This window comes from Haliotis asinina, chromosome 1, assembly GCF_037392515.1.
Source record: "Haliotis asinina isolate JCU_RB_2024 chromosome 1, JCU_Hal_asi_v2, whole genome shotgun sequence".
NCBI classification, from domain to species: Eukaryota; Metazoa; Mollusca; class Gastropoda; order Lepetellida; family Haliotidae; genus Haliotis; species Haliotis asinina.
In genome coordinates, this window is record NC_090280.1 from 103,704,468 (window position 1) to 103,724,469 (window position 20,002).

Below are 20,002 nucleotides of genomic sequence, written 5' to 3' on the forward strand. Positions count from 1 at the left end.
TCCATCAAGTATTTAACGGCTGATACAGACACTAACAACAGGTTGCTTTTGATTTTTCTTCATGTGTTAACGTGCACTGTGTAATCGCTGAGGGTCAATTAATGAAAAACATAAATTCGTTTAGGTTTGCATAAAATCCGTTATCGTGCTTTATGTTAGTACAATGATACTGTAAAAATGTGGTGTGTCACAATACTTTCACCCATGTGTATACATGGATTGAAATGCGATGTGAAAATCAGACGCTCGGGTACTTGCACAGCACATACACGAAAACAAACGAACTTGGACCATTTTTCACACGCACTCTACAAATACACAAAACTTGTTATGGGTTAATGGCGACTACCACTTGAAGCTGGCGTAGTTACTACCAAACAAAATCAGTAATTGTTCCTGGACCCCGACTCCACAAATTAGTTCATTTCTTGTATAATGAACAGGTCAACTATGAGGCAAGAGACTTTTAAAGGAAGAAAGCTAAAATAACACCATTGACTATTAACAAATAGATGTGTTAGTTGGTCACCGACATGGACTTCCTTTCTTGTTTCAGGATGTCAAGGCAAGAGAACTACTCTTGTTATCGAGAATCTCCAACAGGCATGGCCAGCTCGCAATCCGGAGTTGTAACCCATAGAATATGCCTGGGATATTCTGAGATGGCCACTCTCAACAAACTTGGTGATGGCCCGTCGGATGAATGTGCTGTATAGAACTGACGTGATAGACAAGAGGGCACTTTGTCAATTATCTGATAACAATCTGTTTACAGGTAAGATGTCCTTGTTACACTTTTAATGTCAGTAAATAGGTTTAACATAAAGATATATATGAGATCTCCTTTAAATACCCTTTGAATCTCTCTTTCTCTCCATCTCTCTACAACTCTCTTTAGTTCACGTTTTGCCTTTTGCATCTGAGCAGTTCAACAAATTGTGCAACATGTCTTCCATAGATATTATTCACGTTTTTGTTTTGGCTTATGACTGGCTTTCCTGCAGCAATAGAAGCACGACTTAAATATAAGGAAACTACACACGTGGAGAATGACCAGGACAAGCCCGATGACGTCCAGACACAAATACTGATACAACGGCATGTCCTGACAATACGACCTCAGATGGGCGCCGCCATATTTCAGCACATGTTCTATCCAGTAAACAGCTTCCTCTTTGGGACTTCTTTCCCGGAGTTTGGTGATTTCGGCAGCTTTCTTGATTTTCTGTGAGTAGGAAGAATTCTGGATCACCTCATTGATGTTGGACACCAAATCGTCAACAGTAAACGTTTTCAAATCCATTTTTAATCCGAAGCCGTGATACTCAAGCCTCATTGAATTATATGGTTGATCTCCAAATATGGGAAAACCAATCATTGGAACTCCTTGTAAGAAAGCCTCGTTCTGGCCATTAGCTCCACAATGGGTGATAAATAATTTAGTGTTCGGATGGGCAAGTAAGTCCGACTGTGGCATCCAGGTGGTTAGCAGTACATTAGGTCCCACTTTGACCTTTTTGTCAGTCTTGAATATGTATTTGTAGTTCGTTCGTGAAAATGAATCAAGTAACATTTTCAAAATTCCATCAGGGATCGACTTCACATTACTTCCGAAAGAAACAATGACCACTCCTTCTTTTGCCTTGTCCATAAACTCCTTGTATTCTTGAGGGAGTGGCGTTGGTTCAGAGGCTGACAGAGATCCAATTCGTTTGACGTTGGGCAAGGTGGCTGCTGGGTAGTCAAGGAGAGGTTCAATATCGATGAGCCAAAGCCAAGCCTTAGCTGTCAAGGCTTCCATTGAGAGATATGGCTTCTCGGGAGCATAGGTCGCCACTGGCCTATAGGTAGAGAACGGGTCGTAAACAAACACGTACATCACAGTCGTAATGACATTCGCAACACGTGTCAAAAAGTCCATTTTCGGTGTCCTCGGGGAAATGATGAAAGGGGAGGCGGATGGAATGAAGGGGTTGCGGCTAACTTGAGGCTCAAACGCCGCACCCATGAATATGAAGGGAATGTCCAGTCTGTGGGGAATGATTGTCAGCATTCTAACTAAGGGCATGATATCAATTATAATCATATCGAAATTCAACTCTTTGATTCTCCTGAATAATTCATTGTCCCTCAGTATAAGGTCGCTTGTGTCCGTGAAAATATGAAACGGCACAGAAGGGTTGTTTTCTTGGAAATACCCGGTTACCATGGTATCTACAACCTTTTCTCTTAGGCCAAGGTCATCTATAGCCTGGTATTTCAGAATGTTGACGCCCGGTGCTTGCATGGCCTTGTGATTGGCCAGTTCAGTTGGCAAAGCATTCCAAACTATGTGACCACGTGATGCTAGCACCGTAGCCACATCCAGGGATCCCCGGATGTGACTGTATGATGGGTAGTACAGTAATAGAATCCTGGCGGCCTGGATCCCTTGCAGACACAGCAGCAGCTGCAGAGCTACACTTCCGGTATGAACTCTCATCCTGGATAATTTAAAAGCAAATACAAATTACTTTGAGTGACATGTTTAGAACTTGAAGAGTCAGATTAGGACAAACTTCATACACGAACAAATTGTGTATGGGGGTGACTGTATCATCAGGCATGGGGGTGATTGTATCTTCAGGTATGAAACAGGTAGGAAACAGGGTAAACGATAGTATACTGTTTCGAAATCAAAAGGAGTTCAATATAATATGTTTTATATTACATATAGTGATTTTTTCTGCATTTTGTAACAAACACACAATCAGAAATAATGATAAAGATATGAAAAGGAAACACACACATGGGGGCCCAACAAACAATGGGGCATAACAATAAAACTGAACAAACAGAAAGTTTTTCAAAATGCCAGGAACGAAATTTAGAGCACTGTAATGCCTCAGTGTCTGTAACAAATGTCTGTAAATGTTCCTGGTTTTAGGGTTAAACCTAAGGTTTTTAACGGCAAATATATTTGGTATGATTTCTTTTGGACGGTAGTATGCATACAGTGTTAATCTACAAAAAACAACAGGTTGATATATGCAGTGATGGGGAGCTCATCTATCATTAACAGTGTTTTTTCTAATTGTCGTTTTCGTTCATTATATTCTTATAATTCTATGCACTCTTCAAAATAAAAACAAGAATTTCATTGGAGTTTTCAGCAGTTTATCTCCATATATTTTGACAGTGCCTATGTTAAGACGAAATGTTACTTTGACATACAAATGAAAACGCTACATGAAAAGTGCATGCAGAAAAATACATTCACGGGATGGGAGACAATGTCCCTGTCGACGTTAACACGCATGAAGTGCGCCGAACGGCGTTCTCGTGGAGACAGTATCGTGGTTTGGGGAGCCATGTCATATACGTCTGGTGGTTCACAGGCAAACTGTAGCGCAAATGGGTTGTGCAGCATAGAAATTATGACCAGTTTCTTACATGCGAGCGAAGCGAGCAAAGGTTGGCAACGAACTTTTCTCGCTTCAGTTCGAAAAATAATTTTCATGTCAAAATAAAATATCGCCACCATCAAACCTATACACCCATTTCTTCACTGGGCTGTGCTCTCACATTTCCAACTCTGTGTTGAACTCACGTAGAATATTTTTTATTCAACATTTTAAGCGCAACCCGTGGTAGATCAGACCGTTCTTCGCCTCCATTCCTCCCTCCAGCTTCCGGTTCAAAGAAGTGAAGGAACAGGTGGGTATTATTCCATATGGAATACTCACAGTTACTTCCCCTGCTTCATTCACCCACTACGCCAGAAGTGTTTTTGTGTAGAATAAAATGTTACGAAAGTTGTAACAATAGCTACGACAGATAAGACAAATACACCACAACAGGTTCATGATAAAATTAGGCAATGTGGTATTTCGTTTTAATTTCTGCTTATTCTTGTTCCGTCACTCCATTCAACCGGAAGTTGGCAGGGTTAATGAAGGCGAAGAATGATCTGAATACCACGAGTGTCGCTTAAAATGTTGAATAAAACATATTTCACGTGAGTAATTATTAAACATGGGGTAGGAAATGTGTGAGCACACCCAAGTGAGGATATAGGAGTCTACCTTTGATGGTGGCGAAACCTAATTTGAGATGAAAAATACCTTTCGATCCGAAGCGAGGAAAGTACGTTGCCAGCCTTTGCTCGCTTTGCTCGCATATATGAAGACTTGTTGTATTCTCTCTGCTGCGCATCCCCATTTGCGCTACAGTTTGCCTGTGGGTGGTTCAAGGCAGTCTTACAGCAAATCGCTACATGAACCAAACCCTGCAACCTCATCCCCTTCATCATCTGTTTCACCGCTAGATGGAGCTGTTTCAATACGACAATGCTCGACTCCATGCAGCCCGTGTAACAGGTGCCTATCTCGCCATTTCAAGCGTCCAAGTTTTTCCCTGTACTTCCAAATCGCAGGATCTGAACCCGATCGATCATCTATGGACGACTGTAAAAGTCACCATCGTCCCTAGACACCTGGAGAAACTGCCAACGCGCAGCAGGAGAACTGGTGAAGAATCCTCAAGCAAACAATTGTGCACTCCCTTCCAATGCTTTGTCGAGCAGTGACGGTTTCAAGGGGTGGTGTCCCCAGGTACTGGCCTGAACACCCCCCTTTGTCCAAGCAGTGCAGTAACGTAAGTGAACTGAATTAACCTATTTATGCATATCGTCCATTTTGGGGGACGGTTTCAAAAAAGCATTTCTCACCTATTGTTGAAGATAGAAACTTGCAGTATAGATGTCAATAAAGCCGAGTAAATTGTGTAGTGGTTGAATCATTCACAGTACTTGTAGAATTTAAGTTCTTCAAGCATGGCCACTTCCAGTGGCAAGGTAAATCTGCTGCGAAGTATGACGCTCGATGAATATTTTAATGGTAAGTTCATTAGAATGTGTTTAAAACTTTTGTTATTCAAATAAAAAATAAAATGAAAATGGTTTACATCTTTACACACTTAAATTTCCACTAAAGCATAATATGCAGATTGGTGAACTTAAATTAGGTAATGCATAATAGGTGGTGGGAGATCAACCTCTTAAATCTTAAATTTGACTCTTTAAGTTTACAATTAAGCTCTCATAGAATAAAACCAAATTTGTCTTTATATGGAACTATGTGTATTAACTAATTGAAACCTGAACATTTCATGGGCATTTTTGATCCCATAAAATGTTTTCTGATGAACCAAACATCATCGCTGATGAATAGTTGTACCCTGTTTTTACCTGTTTCACACTTCCCTGACAATGCTATAAGAATTTGTATCAAAACGTCGCATCACCCGACTAAAGAACTTAATTGTTCGTCCATAAAATTTGTCCTTAACCAAACATTTATCCCCAGTTATGCCTACATTTTCACGAGTACATGGACGTGTTCGTTGTCCATTTATATCAACGTTAGCGGTCGGGTTTACATTTAGAGTTTGACTTACCTCGATTGTGTCCAGTACAAGGTTGACATTCCCGAAGATGAATGTGATGACTCGCTAAACGCTTAATGACTGTGTTTGGTCTAGATTTCTTGATCTCAGTTCGCAGCTTGCTCCGACACTGATGAATCCTGCCCTCCTTTTTGCGACTGTAGTCTGTTTCACAGTCCCCGAACCATATTATGTTCCCCGCAGCCTTGACCTTTCTGCAATCATAAACCCCTAACTGAAGCAAGTCTAGATTTCTCCAGGTTCAGATTCTGAATCTCTGGTCCCCCAAGGCCTCGTTTTCAGTTTAAATGGGCTTTGTTGTTGGTATCCAAATTGTTTATATAAACACTAAGAGGCTGATCGAGCTTCAGTCTACTGTGACCCCTGCGTGTGTTATATAAAAGACCAGCGGCCCTTAAGTCACTTCATTGTCAGTAACCCAGCGTGTGTAAGTGGGTCATCTCTATTTAGCTATCTTATAGCTCGTATTTCAAAGGTTTGTCCTTGAAATTAGACAAACGAAAATCAGTTTCTTCATATCTCATGTTATGACCAGTCTCTGATGGTGTAGCTTGATCAAACCAGCAGGTTTCCTCGTGTAGGGTATACGTGAAGTATGTATGTATATAGGTGGTATGGTGTGGTTTGATCAAACCATCAGGTTTCCTCGTGTAGGGTATACGTGAAGTATGTGTGTATAAAGGTGGTATGGTGTGGTTTGATCAAACCAGCAGGTTTCCTCGTGTAGGGTATACGTGAAGTATGTATGTATGTATATAGGTGATATGGTGTGGTTTGATCAAACCAGCAGGTTTCCTCGTGTAGGGTATACGTGAAGTATTTATGTATATAGGTGGTATGGTGTGGTTTGATCAAACCAGCAGGTTTCCTCGTGTAGGGTATACGTGAAGTATGTATGTATGTATATAGGTGATATGGTGTGGTTTGATCAAACCAGCAGGTTTCCTCGTGTAGGGTATACATGAAGTATGTATGTATATAGGTGGTATGGTGTGGTTTGATCAAACCAGCAGGTTTCCTCGTGTAGGGTATACGTGAAGTATGTATGTATGTATATAAGTGGTATGGTGTGGTTTGATCAAACCAGCAGGTTTCCTCGTGTAGGGTATACGTGAAGTATGTATGTATATCACAGGTAAGATAGCGTGTAGCACCCGGAGTGTTTTTATTGTTGAATATAAGCATACAGCACAATATTTGTGATTAACAGTTTGTCCGCTCAATAGAGATATAATGCATTAAACATCGATTTCAACTGCCACAGCAAAATGTTTGATTAAATAGTTATTCAGGACTAAATATTGGGATGAGAGTATATAATAAGTACTATAGAATGTGGAGAGCTCCCCCTTGTGGTGCTCCGGCTCTGAGCAACACCAACTACAGCAACTACGGTAACGACATCAGCATGCCGTAGTGCTCCTCGCTGTATTTAATCTTATGACGAGAGGCAGGGGATAGGCCCCGGGTGGATACACTTTCGACATACCCTCTCTGGTTGTGTACTTGATTTATATGCAACCTGGAAGCAAGGTATATATTAATGTATTTACAGCAGGCAAGCCGCATGAAGAGCATAAATATGTAACAGAAATTGTGAAGGAAGTCCCGCAGATGGTCAGGTGCAAGTTCAGGAGTAATGTATTGCAGCCATCAAACACGGTGCATCATTGCTCTTTATTTGTATGTTTCTTGTGTGTGCATGAGATTCGTGAGAGGCATTTAGATGTTGGTGAATATCATAAGACGCGTATATGGATGAGAACTTACACGACGTTTCTGGGCTATCATATTTACATAGTTTTTCAAAACACACACACACCACATACACACATCACACACACACCACACACATCACACACACACACACACATACACACATCACACACACACCACATACACACATCACACACACCACATACACACATCACACACACCACATACACACATCATACACACCACATACACACATCACACACACATCACACACACACCACATACATCACACACACACACTCACCACATACACAAATCATACACACACCACATACACACATCACACACACACCACATACATCACACACACACTCACACTCACACTCACCACATACACACATCACACACACACCACATACATCACACACACACTCACACTCACCATATACACACACACGCACACACACACGCACGCACACACCACACCACACATATGGCCTACGATCGAGACACCATCACAGATACGTATTTCAGGTAGAACCCTGGATGACACTAAAACACATGTATGCACATGCAGCAATGAACTACTGTGTATGTTCCAACTCGGCGGTGACATCGGCGTCATGGCAGCCCACCCAAATCCCGCACTCACGCTCTCTTTTCAACAACATTAATGCAGCTGAATTCCCGATTCCCAAGGCTAATAGAACCTAAATATGACACCAAGGGCTCTACTTGCATATGTCGCAATTCCCTTAGCAACCCAATTAAGATTTAGATGTCTCTCCAGCCAAAGACCAAGAAACTGGTATGCGGAGCAAACATCAATTTCATGTGCAAGATCATTTATGAAAACTGTAAGGGACAACACGCAGCATTGTCTTGCATGTGCTGTGAAAGGCATTTACACACGGAAATCATGCATTTTTGACGACTTTGACACAATCTGTCGCAAGTACCAAATTAGATACATCATTCCGCAGCTTCACAACTTGCAGTCTTATCACATGTCCCCCTGTCTGTAAAAGAGTAACCCTACAGCAAGATATTAAATGCTGTAGTTTGTACCTAAAAATTCGCGTCTGAGAAAACAAATCGTCTTATTACCAGTACGACAGAGTTGTATCCCCTGGGTTAGCGCACCACTTGAATCTACGCAGATTCGTCTTTGGTATGCATGCATATGTATCCTCGTTGGGTTCCGTGACTGCCTTCAGAGGTAAGACATACTGACCGTGAACGCCGCGTTTCTGCAGTTTGTATCATAATCAGTCTCTATTGACACGATCGAATGCTTTCATTGTATCTACGTCACAAATAAATGTAGAAGACTTGACCGCTTATTGATAAGAGAAAAGAGGGTGTAGCTGTATTCTAGTAAATTAGGCTTACGACGAAACCCAGTTTGCTCATCCACTAAAACACCGTTAGCTTCCAGCTTCTAACTCTGTCAACAGCACGTCATTTAATGTGATTTGCGCTCCAGTATGTACATCCTGTTGTGTTACATGATATGGCAAATCTCAGTCCGATGTCCTTGTCACAGCGTTAGACTTTAGACTATCTATTAAAGAAAAGATATAAAACATAAACAGTAGTAGAATCATTTTACTTATTATCCATTTTAATAGTAAGTGAATAATCCCCAAACAAATTATTAAATCATCATAAAAGATTTTTAACATAAAGGTACTTTTAAGAAATGCTATAACTGATTGACTGTATATGTACTTTATATGTAAGTGTACTATATATACTGAGTCAAAAAAGAAACTTCACAAAATGTAATTTAAAAAATAATGAATAATTTTTCTTTAATGATACATCTATATATCCAAAATGGGATCCCTCTCTTTCTACTCTAGAAAAACGTTGGCAAAACCCACTCAAACCCATCCATTCGTCGTGCAAATGACGTTAGTGCGAAATCAGCTTTTGCACGTGCAGTCGATCACGTGCTTTTTGCAACGAAATTTTCTTCATTTGCACGTGTTTGCATTGGCCTCAAGAATTGACACAGTTTTAACGGTACTTTAAATGCTACGACTGTCAAATGTGCAACGTGAACGTGCCGTTGGCATGCTATAAGCGGGAAGATTAATTATTGGCGTCGCAAGAGCAATGGGATGCATTTGTATGACTTGCGAGGTCGTCTACAAACAAACTGGCACCACTTCTGATCGCCCAAGGTCGGGTCTTCCACGTGTGACGTCGAGAGAAAAGACCGTCAAATCGTCCTACGTCACCTACGTGACAGATTTCCACCGGCTACACGAACCAGGGCTGAGATGTTGACTGTCCTAAAAGACCATTCGAAATCGTTTGCGGCCTGTCAATCTCCATTGTCGACGTCCATATCGTGGGCCAATACTGACGTCGTTTCATCAACGTCAACGTCTGCTGTGGACCCAACGTCACCTCCGATGGACCCAGAGAGACTGGAATCGAGTCGTCTTTAGCGATGAATTCAGGCTTACCCTCAGATTCGTGGACGGCAGGCGTAGAGTCTGGAGACAAGGTCGTGAACGGTATGCCCAATGTTGTGTACAGGAAGGCGACAGATTTGGGGGCGGAAGTTCCTTAAAAACGCTGGAATCAACGTCATGGACTGGCCATCGAGGTCCCTTGACCTTAATCCAATAGAGCACGTTTCGTGGTCTTAGGAACCAACCTCAGAATGTGCAGGAACTTGGTGCTGCCTTGCAAGAGCAATGGTGCAGAATCCCCAACCACGTGTTCCCTAGCATCAGGCAGTCGGTGAGGAGACGGTGTTTGGCAGTGGGGAATGCGCGGGGCGGCCATACACAATAGTGCACTGAGAAATTTCGGATTTTTATTCTTGTGACTTGATATTCTGTTCGGATCCATGTTTTAAAACGGAATTGTAGCCTTATGGAACTGATTGTGGTACTGTTAGTGTGTATCGAGTACATCATACAGACCTCAGCAATGAAATAATAACAATTTAACCATCTTACCATCTCTTGTTCTTTTATAGTGCTCTGAAGAAAGAATGTGAAGTTTCTTTTTTCACTCAGTATATATGAGACCTCCTTTAAACACCGTCATCGTTATATTTTCATTGTAAATAACCTAACGGCCACAAGATAATATTTTCAACCTCAATAGCAAATTAATCATTCGGGTTTTTCTTTTGGGTTTTGGGCAACAGTTCCGTAACAAAAGCTGCACAAACAAATACACATGGAGGATGGGGAGGACAAGTCCGATGACGTCTAGACACAAATACTGATACAAAGGCATGTTCTGACAATATGATCTCAGATGGGCGCCGCCATATTTCAGCACAGTATCCAGTAAACAGCTTCATCGTTGTGACTTCTTTCCCAGAGTTTGGTGATTTCGGCAGCTCTCTTGATTTTCTGGGAGTAGGAAGGATTCTGGATCACCTCATTGATGTTGGATACCAAATCGTCAACAGTGAACGAGCTCAGATCCATATTTAAACCGAAGCCATGATATTCAAGCCTCATTGAATTATATGGTTGATCTGCAAATAAGGGGAAACCAATCATTTGAACTCCTTGCAAGAAAGCCTCGTTCTGGCCATTAGCTCCACAATGGGTGATAAATAATTTAGTGTTCGCATGGGCAAGTAAGTCCGACTGTGGCATCCAGGTGGTTAGCAGTACATTAGGTCCCACTTTGACATTTTTGTCAGTCTTGAGTATATACTTGTAGTTCGTTCGCGAAAATGAAACAAGTAACCTTTTCGATATTTCATCTGGAAGTGACTTCACATTACTTCCGAAAAAAACAATGAACACGCCTTCTTTTGCCTTGTCCAATTCGTTTGACGTGGCTGCTGGGTAGTCAAGGAGAGGTTCAATATCGATGAGCCAAAGCCAAGCCTTAGCTGTCAAGGCTTCCATTGAGAGGTATGGCTTCTCGGGAGCATAGGTCGCCACTGGCCTATAGGTAGAGAACGTATCGTAAACAAACACGTACATCACAGTCGTAATGACATTCGCTAACTTGAGGCTCAAACGCTGCCCCCATGAATGTGAAGGGAATGTCCAGTCTGTGGGCTGTGATGGTCAACATTCCCGCTACGGGTATAGCATCGAATACAATCAGATCAAACTTCAACTCTTCAATTTTCCTGAATAATTCCTGGTCACTCAAAATACGGTGTGTAACTTCCTTGAAAGAATCTAATGGCAAAGAAGGTTTGTCTTTGTACATCGTGAGAGAGAGAAATGAGAAATGCCCTCGAATTTTCGCCTGATACGGAAACACCCGACAATTAATGAGCAGAGACGGTTATCAAGTGACATGACGTCAAATGCCAATGGCATCCTCTTTGGCTATATTTGACAACTTGAATGTGACCATGGATTCTTGAAGCAACAGATGTTAGACCCTACCAGTATGAGCCGATTTTTATATCATGCAAGCGAAACTTCTAGTGAAGATGAAAAGGAAGAATCCCTCAATTCACAACGGAAGCACCACTCGATTCAATTCAATTCATTCATTCGGTATTTTGGCCATGTGGCCCAAAGAAAAATTGATTTGAACGATATAACCGTGACACGTGATGGGAAGCACATATCTGCATCTTTATGATAAGGAAAACACATGTTTCATGAAAATTGCCACAGAGGTTATGTTTTGAATCTTTTGGAGAACAATACACTTTTGTAATTGATACGATGTAAATATTTCGTTCGGCGATCCGCATGTCTCTCACATACAAACAATACATGGTACTCATCTTCGAGAACTCCTAGATTACAACTTGTGAATACAGGAATCTTTCCATTAGTACATTTGTTTCCTCCCAATACACTAAACTGAAATGAACGCAGTGCAATACGTAATTGCAGAATACACGAATCAAGGTTTTATCACTTAGTGCTGTAAGGTATTGTAAAAATGTATAGAAACTCGAGTAATTCTTTGAAAATGTGGATGTACAAAGTGAGTCATGCCAGACCTGGGAATATATATCACAGACTCGTTGTGTTAAGGTACTGACAAACATTTGTAGGTTTCCTGCGATATCAAAACATTTGACAACAAAAACAGTTGTAAAAAAGTAAGTGACATCTGAAACCCATGTATGGTTACCATTTTCATCTAGTGTTTGAGGAATGGATAACACTGGTGAGGATAGCGGTGTGATTCCCTACTTGATAATTTTAACCAAAACTTCATAACACGTATTTGAGAAGATACTTGCACCGCGTATCTACCACATTCATCCAATATTACCTTATTTGATGCCTACTTGACAACATTTAGAAATAATCTGAAGTCTGTAGTTTGTACCTTTTCTATGCACCCATGCATACCCAGTCTCCAAATTCAAAACCACACAGTAATACACGCATGATTTTACTATAAAAAATATACATGTAACTGTGAAGGAATTATTTCGTATTTTACGCAATAATCTGCACATAGAGAAAATTCTAATTTGAGGGAGATAGTTTGACATGCTTTTGATCACTTCAGTTATGATGAGAACAAAACACCAAGGTGGCTATAATAGGTTACAGTTTTAAGATCTTGACCACTTGATGTCAACATCGGAAGACTCGTGAACACAGACTTGTAAGTTCGTCATATGATCAACTGTCAACTGGTCTTTTAATAACATGGCGGACTCTTGGTACTTTTGACGTCACGAGCGGAATATGCATACTGGCCGAAACTCAGATAACAGAAACTGTTTTCGTAATTAAAACATAAATATACACAGTTTTTAATTTAAAGTTTTGGTATAAGTTTCTGAAGACATTTTCTTTCATCCAGCAAATTATTGAATTTCTCTCCTATTCGCCTTTAAATTTAATAAAGACACAAGTGACGGTAGTATCAACCGTTAATACAATTTGCCTCTTTACCCATATATAATCCAATCCAAGATCCAAGGCAGTATGTTCTTGTAATCTGATGGGGACAAAAGAAAAGACTCCATTGGGTGTTTAACGTCTTAAATCTTTGTTTCGAATGTCGGAGAGAACTGATTTTAGGAGCACAGTCTGTCTCTTCAATGTTGAAATTTGAGCATACCCAGAAACCCTTAAGGTCTTAAACTGATGGGCAATAGATAGTGAACCGAGGCTGACATTATGTTATTGAAACCCCTTGTTACATATTCACAGTTTGTTTCAAGAATCACCCCTTCATACATAGCTTCTTTGATGAATTCTGCTCAGAACTACCGTTATCTTTTGAGAAACCTGCTACTAATATCACAAAGTTTCTGTCAGTAATATCGTTTATATCACAAAATATCACAAGTCTCGGTGAAAGACGAAATGAGAAAGAAACTGACCTTACAAAGCAAATCCCAGACTGAGAAATAAACTCTCTCCAAAACAATATCAGAGTGAGAAATGAACTGACCTGACACTACGCATCTCAGAGTGAGAAATAACGTGTCCTCATCAAACAAATCTCAAAGCGACAAAAAATTGACCTTCCCAAACAAATCTCAGACTCAGAAACAAATTGACCTGACACTGCGCATCTCAGAGTGAGAAATAAACTGACCATACACGTCATCTTCCTCATCGTCTCTGGATCCTGTGTTTGTGGTAAAATATGGCCACTCCTCCTGTCTATGCTCTGATAAAACTTGGTATACTGCCCGTCACTACTGTGTCTGTTATGCGAGACTGAAAGCAAGGACATTGTAAAACGTCAACTACTATACTGTGACAAGCTGGTAGAAAACAGAAATGCACTGAGCGAGCATATGTTTGATAACGTGTGTCTCGACAGGTACATGAGACTCGAGGATGCTGAAGACGAGGTTAAAATCCTGACATACCTTGGTTCCATCACTCCGGCAGTGCAGGACATGCACATTATTGCAAAACGCAAGGAACTTGGTCAGCATTCTGTATTTATGAGAATAAAGAGCAATGAGTGCTTTGAACATACTGACTAATGATCATCTGTTGCCAAGAGTTAAAGGTTCTTGTGCTCTGTTGTGTGTTTCAAATACTATTGCATTTTGCATCTTTTCACAAATATATGTTTAGTTCTAAAATATATACATAATTGGAGTATACAACTCGTGCTGCCACTAGGCGCACCGAGTTTATTGTGGCTCTCTCATCCTAACGAGGTACCCAATTGACAGCTGGGTGGACTGGGACACATAGTCACAGCACTTTGTCCAAGTTTACTGCACGTTGCTGTACCCGCAACTAGGTGTATGCACGTGTTCATGTGGCCACCATCTGGCCATATACGAACTGATTCGTGGGTTCATTTACGTGCACAGGGTTGTGTACTGTACACTAGGGGTTGTGATAACACTGAAAGAGTCTGCACACAAAGTTGACTCCAAGATTTTTACACCCGGTCACAGGTGGGCTCGATCCCGAAACCGAAACCTTGCTGGATCACTAGCCTAGCGCCTTAGCCAGCTCGCCCACCATGCCCCCATGGGCGATTAGAAAATGGGCACACAGAAACGACCAGACCCGTGACCTTATCAAGGAAGCCCTACTCCTTTCCACAATCACTAAAACAACCCAAGATATGCTATAGCGGGACACTTGTAAACCTTATCTCGTTTGATTGACTGGCCTGTGATCAGTGTCTGGGTCCCTGGAATCAGATTAAGCGATTAACGCTTTACAACTCCACCACTCACAACGATGATCTCTGTTATTTACCATGATTATTTTCTCACTGAAATTTCCACTGCTTTCTCCTTCACTCAATCTATGTTAATTCGACTATCTTACCGAATGTGCCCCTTGGTGATTTGTAACACGGTAACGTCAACTGTACCTTCCCCCTCGAGGTCTCATTCCTAAAGAGCATGTTTGGGACATTATTGATCGCAGAATACGTCACAGAGACCTCCAGTACAAAACCTTTATGTATTGGAAAAGCAATCCATCAAGTATTTAACGGTATCTCTCAATGTCAAATTTGACTCCTAATGCATATACTAACAGGAAGCTGGTTTCTGATTTGTCTTCTTCTGTTACCATCTACTGTGTAAAATTCGCTGAGGGTCAATTAATCAAAACATGAATTCATTTTGGTTTGCATAAAATTCTTTATCGTGCTTTACGTTAATATAATGATACTGTAAAAATGTGGTGTGTTGCAATACTTTCATCCATGTGTATACATGGATTGAAATACGGTGTGCAAATCAAACGCTCGGGTACTTGCACAACACACACACACACACACACACACACACACACACACACACACACACACACACACACACACACACACACACAAAGGTAAACGAACTTGGACCATTTTCACACGCACTTTACAAATATACAAAACTTGGTTAATGGGGACTACCACTTGAGGCTGAGGTAAGAGACTTTTAAAGAAAGAAAGCTAAAATAACACCACTGACTATTAACAGATACGCCGGAGATATGTCAGTTGGTCACTGACATGGACCTCGTTTCTTGTTTCAGGATGTCAAGGCAAGAGAACTACTCTTGTTATCGACAACCTCAAACAGGCATGGCCAGCTCGCAATCCGAAGTTGTAACCCATAGAATATGTCTGGGATATTCTCAGATGACCACTCAACACTTGGTGATGGTCCGTCGAATGAATGTGCTGTATAGAACTGACGTGATAGACAAGAGGGCACTTTGTCAATCATCTGATAAAAATCTGTTTAGAGGTCAGTTGTCCTTGTTACACTGTTAAACCTTTAATGTCATTAAATAGATTTAACATAAAGATATATATGAGGCTTCCTTTAAATCCCTCCTTCTATCCATCTCACTACAACTCTACAAGCTCGTTCATTCATTCATTCATTTTGTCTCCCTATCATTTATCGATCTATCCCTCTCTTTTTCTCTCTGTCCCTCCCTCTCATTCTCTCCATTTCTCTACAGTTCTCTCTAATTCACGTTTTGCTTTGTCATATGAGCAGTTCTTCTACAAATTTAGCTAAGTGCGTTCCATAGAAATTATTCACGTTTTTGTTTTGGCTTATGACTGACTTTCCTCCAGCAATAGCAGCACGACTTCCATAAAAGGAGAATACACACGTGGAGAATTACCAGGACAAGCCCGATGACGTCCAGACACAAATACTGATACAACGGCATGTCCTGACAATACGACCTCAGATGGGCGCCGCCATATTTCAGCACATGTTCTATCCAGTAAACAGCTTCCTCTTTGGGACTTCTTTCCCGGAGTTTGGTGATTTCGGCAGCTTTCTTGATCTTCTGTGAGTAGGAAGAATTCTGGATCACCTCATTGATGTTGGACACCAAATCGTCAACAGTAAACGTTTTCAAATCCATTTCAATACCGAATCCAAAGTAAACTAACTTCTTGGCATTATATGGCTGCTCAGCAAACATAGGAAAACCAATCATGGGAACACCCTGCAAGAAAGCCTCGTTCTGACCATAAGCCCCACAGTGGGTTATGAATAACTTAGTGTTCGGATGGGCGAGAAGATCCGACTGCGGCATCCAATCAGTTAACATAATATTTGGAGCAGTGTTGATTTTTTTAGATGTTTTGAAAACATAGTTGTACTTTGTCTGCGTAAATGCGTCCAACAAGAGTCGGAAGATTTTGTCTGGGAAAAGTTTAACCTTGCTTCCGAATGATACAATGACCACTGGCCCTCCCCTTCCTTCCACGAACTCCCTGTATGGCTCAGGTAGAGGATTGGCCTCAGTGGCTGATGGTGAACCAACGAACTTCACGCTTGGCAGAGTTGCTTTCGGGTATTCAAAAAGAGGCTCTTGCACAATTAACCAAAGCCAGCCTTTAGCGGTGAGTGTTTCCATGGTGATATAAGGCATCTCGGGTGCGTATGTACTCACAGCTTGCGGATAAGAGAAGGGATCACTGATATAATACATGGAATGTACAATGAAATTAAACATACGACAGCCGAAGTTCATGACCGTTGTAGAGGCTATACCACGACTGGGATCACTTGCAATCACCAATGGAGTACGGCTAGCCTGGGCTTCAAAGAAGGTACCGAAGAAAATAAATGGTACTTTAAGTTTATAGGCTATGATAGTCAACATTCGTGGTAACGGTGTTGAATCGAACACTATCAAATCCAAATTCAGTTTCTCAATCTCATGAAAGAGATTTGTGTCACGTAATATCATGTCACATATTTTCCTAAATTCATCAATAAGGAGCGGCGTTTCATCTTTCTCAAAGAACCCAGTGATAGTCTTGTCAAATATATTCTCCTCAATGTCATACCCATCTACTGATTTGTATTTAAGTATATTGACCCCCGATGTTTGAAGGCCTTCCCGATTGGCGAGATATGACGGAAGAGCATTCCAGACCGCGTGACCTCGTGCAGTCAGTTCTGTCGCCACCGACAGAGAGCCCCGGATGTGGCTGTACTCGGGGAAGAACAGAAAGAGGATAGAGGCAGCGTCCAGCCTGGCAACGATCACCGTCAGCATCAGTATGGTGACTGTATACGCCAACCGAGACATCTTGACACGTCTGGTTCCTGTTTTAAATGAAAATTGTATGGGCGAGTGCATTTTATATTGGATATTAGACCTACAGTCTAACTTTTACCAAAACTTGAATCTACCCCGAATGGCGAGGGATAATAGTTTGAACTGCGATCTACAGATGACGGCCATGTTATACGCTACCTAATCCCAGGTGAGTGTCCTGGACACCTCCACATAGTCTATACTTGTGTGCCACACATCTGTGCAACTGGGTGTTTGTACTAGTCACATGATATACCATGTCGTATGTTAACACGGATACACAGACACTCAGACACACAGTTTACAGATGTCCAGCCAAACGGTCCTCGTCTTACATTCCTTCAGGCCCAGCTCATTTGGTATATTAACGTGACCAAGGATGGGTATCAACTTGACAATAAATAAAGTCGGGAAGTATGTCAACACGTGAGTTAATACTGTTCACAAACGTGCTCCAATGAATGTTTGTATATTGTTGTTTGGTCACGTGTCTGTAACACTGTATTTCATCTACACTTGTTCGATTTGTATAAAGCTCGTAAACAATGACCACCTAGGTAGGTTGCTAGCCGTTGTTCTGCCCATAAAAGAAGGCAGGATAGGTGAAGCCGGTACACAGTGGGACGAGTGTGGACAGATCGACAGAAAGCCAAGTCAGGGACAAGGCGGGACCAACCAGTTCAGACCGTCAGTCTGGCCTCGCCGCCTTCAGCTGGTCTGTCGGACTCGCATATGCTACCCGTCAAAGGTTTAGACATTCAGTGTCTGTGCGTGCGTGCATGCGTGCATGCGTGCGTGCGTGTGTGTGTGTGATGATTGTCTCCATTAACCTGGGGGAACCAACAGTAAAAACCTTATGCTGATGAATTGCACAAAGACCAAACATCAATTTACTGAAACACATGCGCAAATAACGTTTGGAGTTTCGCGTAAAGATTTGTTAAAGATCCGCCTATTTTCAGTGAGTTTCATAATCTTCTCAAAGTTACACATACTTTTTACAATGCATCCGTTTACGTGTAAAAAGTACCTTAAACAGTATAGAATATTTTTGCAAAATCTAGTTTAGAACAGCTGACTGAAGCAAGTGGCTAAATCTACACTCGTCTAATCTATTGGTGGATACTATAGTTGTACTACGAGCATGACAAATAGAAAATTATTTGTACCTCTCTACGGCTGGTGCTGTTTGAAGTGTGTCGGGGGTGTTACAAGCGTCAATACATTGACACATATACTTTTAATATTGCTGATTCAGCGATAACAAATATGTAATCACTATCTCTCTAGTTATATGTGTAAAAACATCACATTAGAGTTCACTTACTGAACAAAATGAGGGACGTATGCTTGTTATGGACGTGTTCTCACTGGTTTTGAGAGCTCATGGCAGCTTGCATCAGACCTGATCGGCTTCCCACTGAAATGTGTGTTGTCTTGACATAAATGTGTCCACAATATTGATATTCAACAATATGGTAGAGAATTAGACCGTTTGTGGTTCGACTTGGCTAACAGTCATGTTGTAATTGCCGACATTGACAACAAACACATCTGCATTCCTGATTGAGAGTGAGGTTCACTGTTTGCTGACGGACTGCAGCGACCTGTAATTAATCCAGTAAGGACCCGACAATCCAGTGATATACAGCATGGCCACTGATCTATGCAATTCAGATACGATGACATGTGTCAACCAAGTCAGTGAACCTGGCTAGTCCCGCTATATATAATTCGCCTCTTACGACAAGCATGGGGTGTTGAAGATCGGTACTCATCCTGATCTTCACGGGCCTCTGCTGAATAAAGTGTGTCCTCTATTAATGTAATGGTTGCTCAAGCTGCTTACCACTGTGAACACTGACCGCGTGTAAAGAGTTGTCTCCCCTGGTGAAATAACGGTAAGCCATTTATCTTCAAATGATGCGACACTGGCGCATGTCCGGGGAGGTCCTGAAACACTATGACCATGTCCAAGACAGATGGTTGCAGCCCGTGACTACCGAGATCTAGAGTCTATGAATTCTTCCTGGACTTAAGTTTCAGGAATCGCGGGATCTACCACAAACAAGTCGCACCGTCCTGCTGACACCAGTCAGTAAACTTTGACCTTTAACCTACATTCCGATACATGTTATCAGTAACACTGGCCTACTTCCTCTGTGCAAACACATGAGCCAGTGAGGCAGCCCCCATGCTGCATGTTGTCGACTGATATGATGACATTGCGGGGACATAGATGTCTGTTACACGTAGATCGTTGTTCATGACTACCGTCATCTGCTGTACATGTCAGCACTGGTTATTTCCGTGTATTTTAAGTGTACAGTGAATAGTGTTCATGTGCACAGTGTGTAAAGTAC

At 41.5% G+C, this 20,002-nt stretch overlaps 2 protein-coding genes and 1 pseudogene across 2 annotated transcripts; all 3 read right to left on the bottom strand.

The window, feature by feature from the left end:
• Positions 1-119: 119 nt before the first annotated feature.
• On the bottom strand, positions 120-5,639 carry LOC137285556 (UDP-glucuronosyltransferase 1A1-like). Its single transcript, XM_067817744.1, has 2 exons — positions 5,437-5,639; positions 120-2,483 (listed from the first exon to the last, which is right to left on the bottom strand). Exons 1-2 carry the CDS (start codon positions 5,463-5,465, stop codon positions 962-964), a joined length of 1,551 nt encoding a protein of 516 aa, XP_067673845.1. The 5' UTR covers positions 5,466-5,639; the 3' UTR covers positions 120-961.
• A 4,615-nt stretch (positions 5,640-10,254) lies between these two features.
• On the bottom strand, positions 10,255-11,367 carry LOC137277811 (UDP-glucuronosyltransferase 2B15-like; annotated as a pseudogene).
• Positions 11,368-15,194: 3,827 nt separating this feature from the next.
• Positions 15,195-19,762, bottom strand: LOC137285572 (UDP-glucuronosyltransferase 2A1-like). Its single transcript, XM_067817745.1, has 3 exons — positions 19,489-19,762; positions 18,967-19,059; positions 15,195-17,647 (listed from the first exon to the last, which is right to left on the bottom strand). Exon 3 carries the CDS (start codon positions 17,628-17,630, stop codon positions 16,110-16,112), a length of 1,521 nt encoding a protein of 506 aa, XP_067673846.1. The 5' UTR covers positions 17,631-17,647; positions 18,967-19,059; positions 19,489-19,762; the 3' UTR covers positions 15,195-16,109.
• Positions 19,763-20,002: the final 240 nt, after the last annotated feature.

What these genes read in the sequence shown, in the direction of transcription:
- LOC137285572 (XM_067817745.1), bottom strand. Translation starts at nt 17,630, where the DNA reads ATGTCTCGGTTGGCGTATACAGTCACCATACTGATGCTGACGGTGATC.
- LOC137285556 (XM_067817744.1), bottom strand. Translation starts at nt 5,465, where the DNA reads ATGTCAACCTTGTACTGGACACAATCGAG. An exon ending in TTGTACTGGACACAATCGAG is followed by an intron (nt 2,484 to 5,436) that starts GTAAGTCAAACT and finishes TAAATTATCCAG; the next exon opens with GATGAGAGTTCATACCGGAA.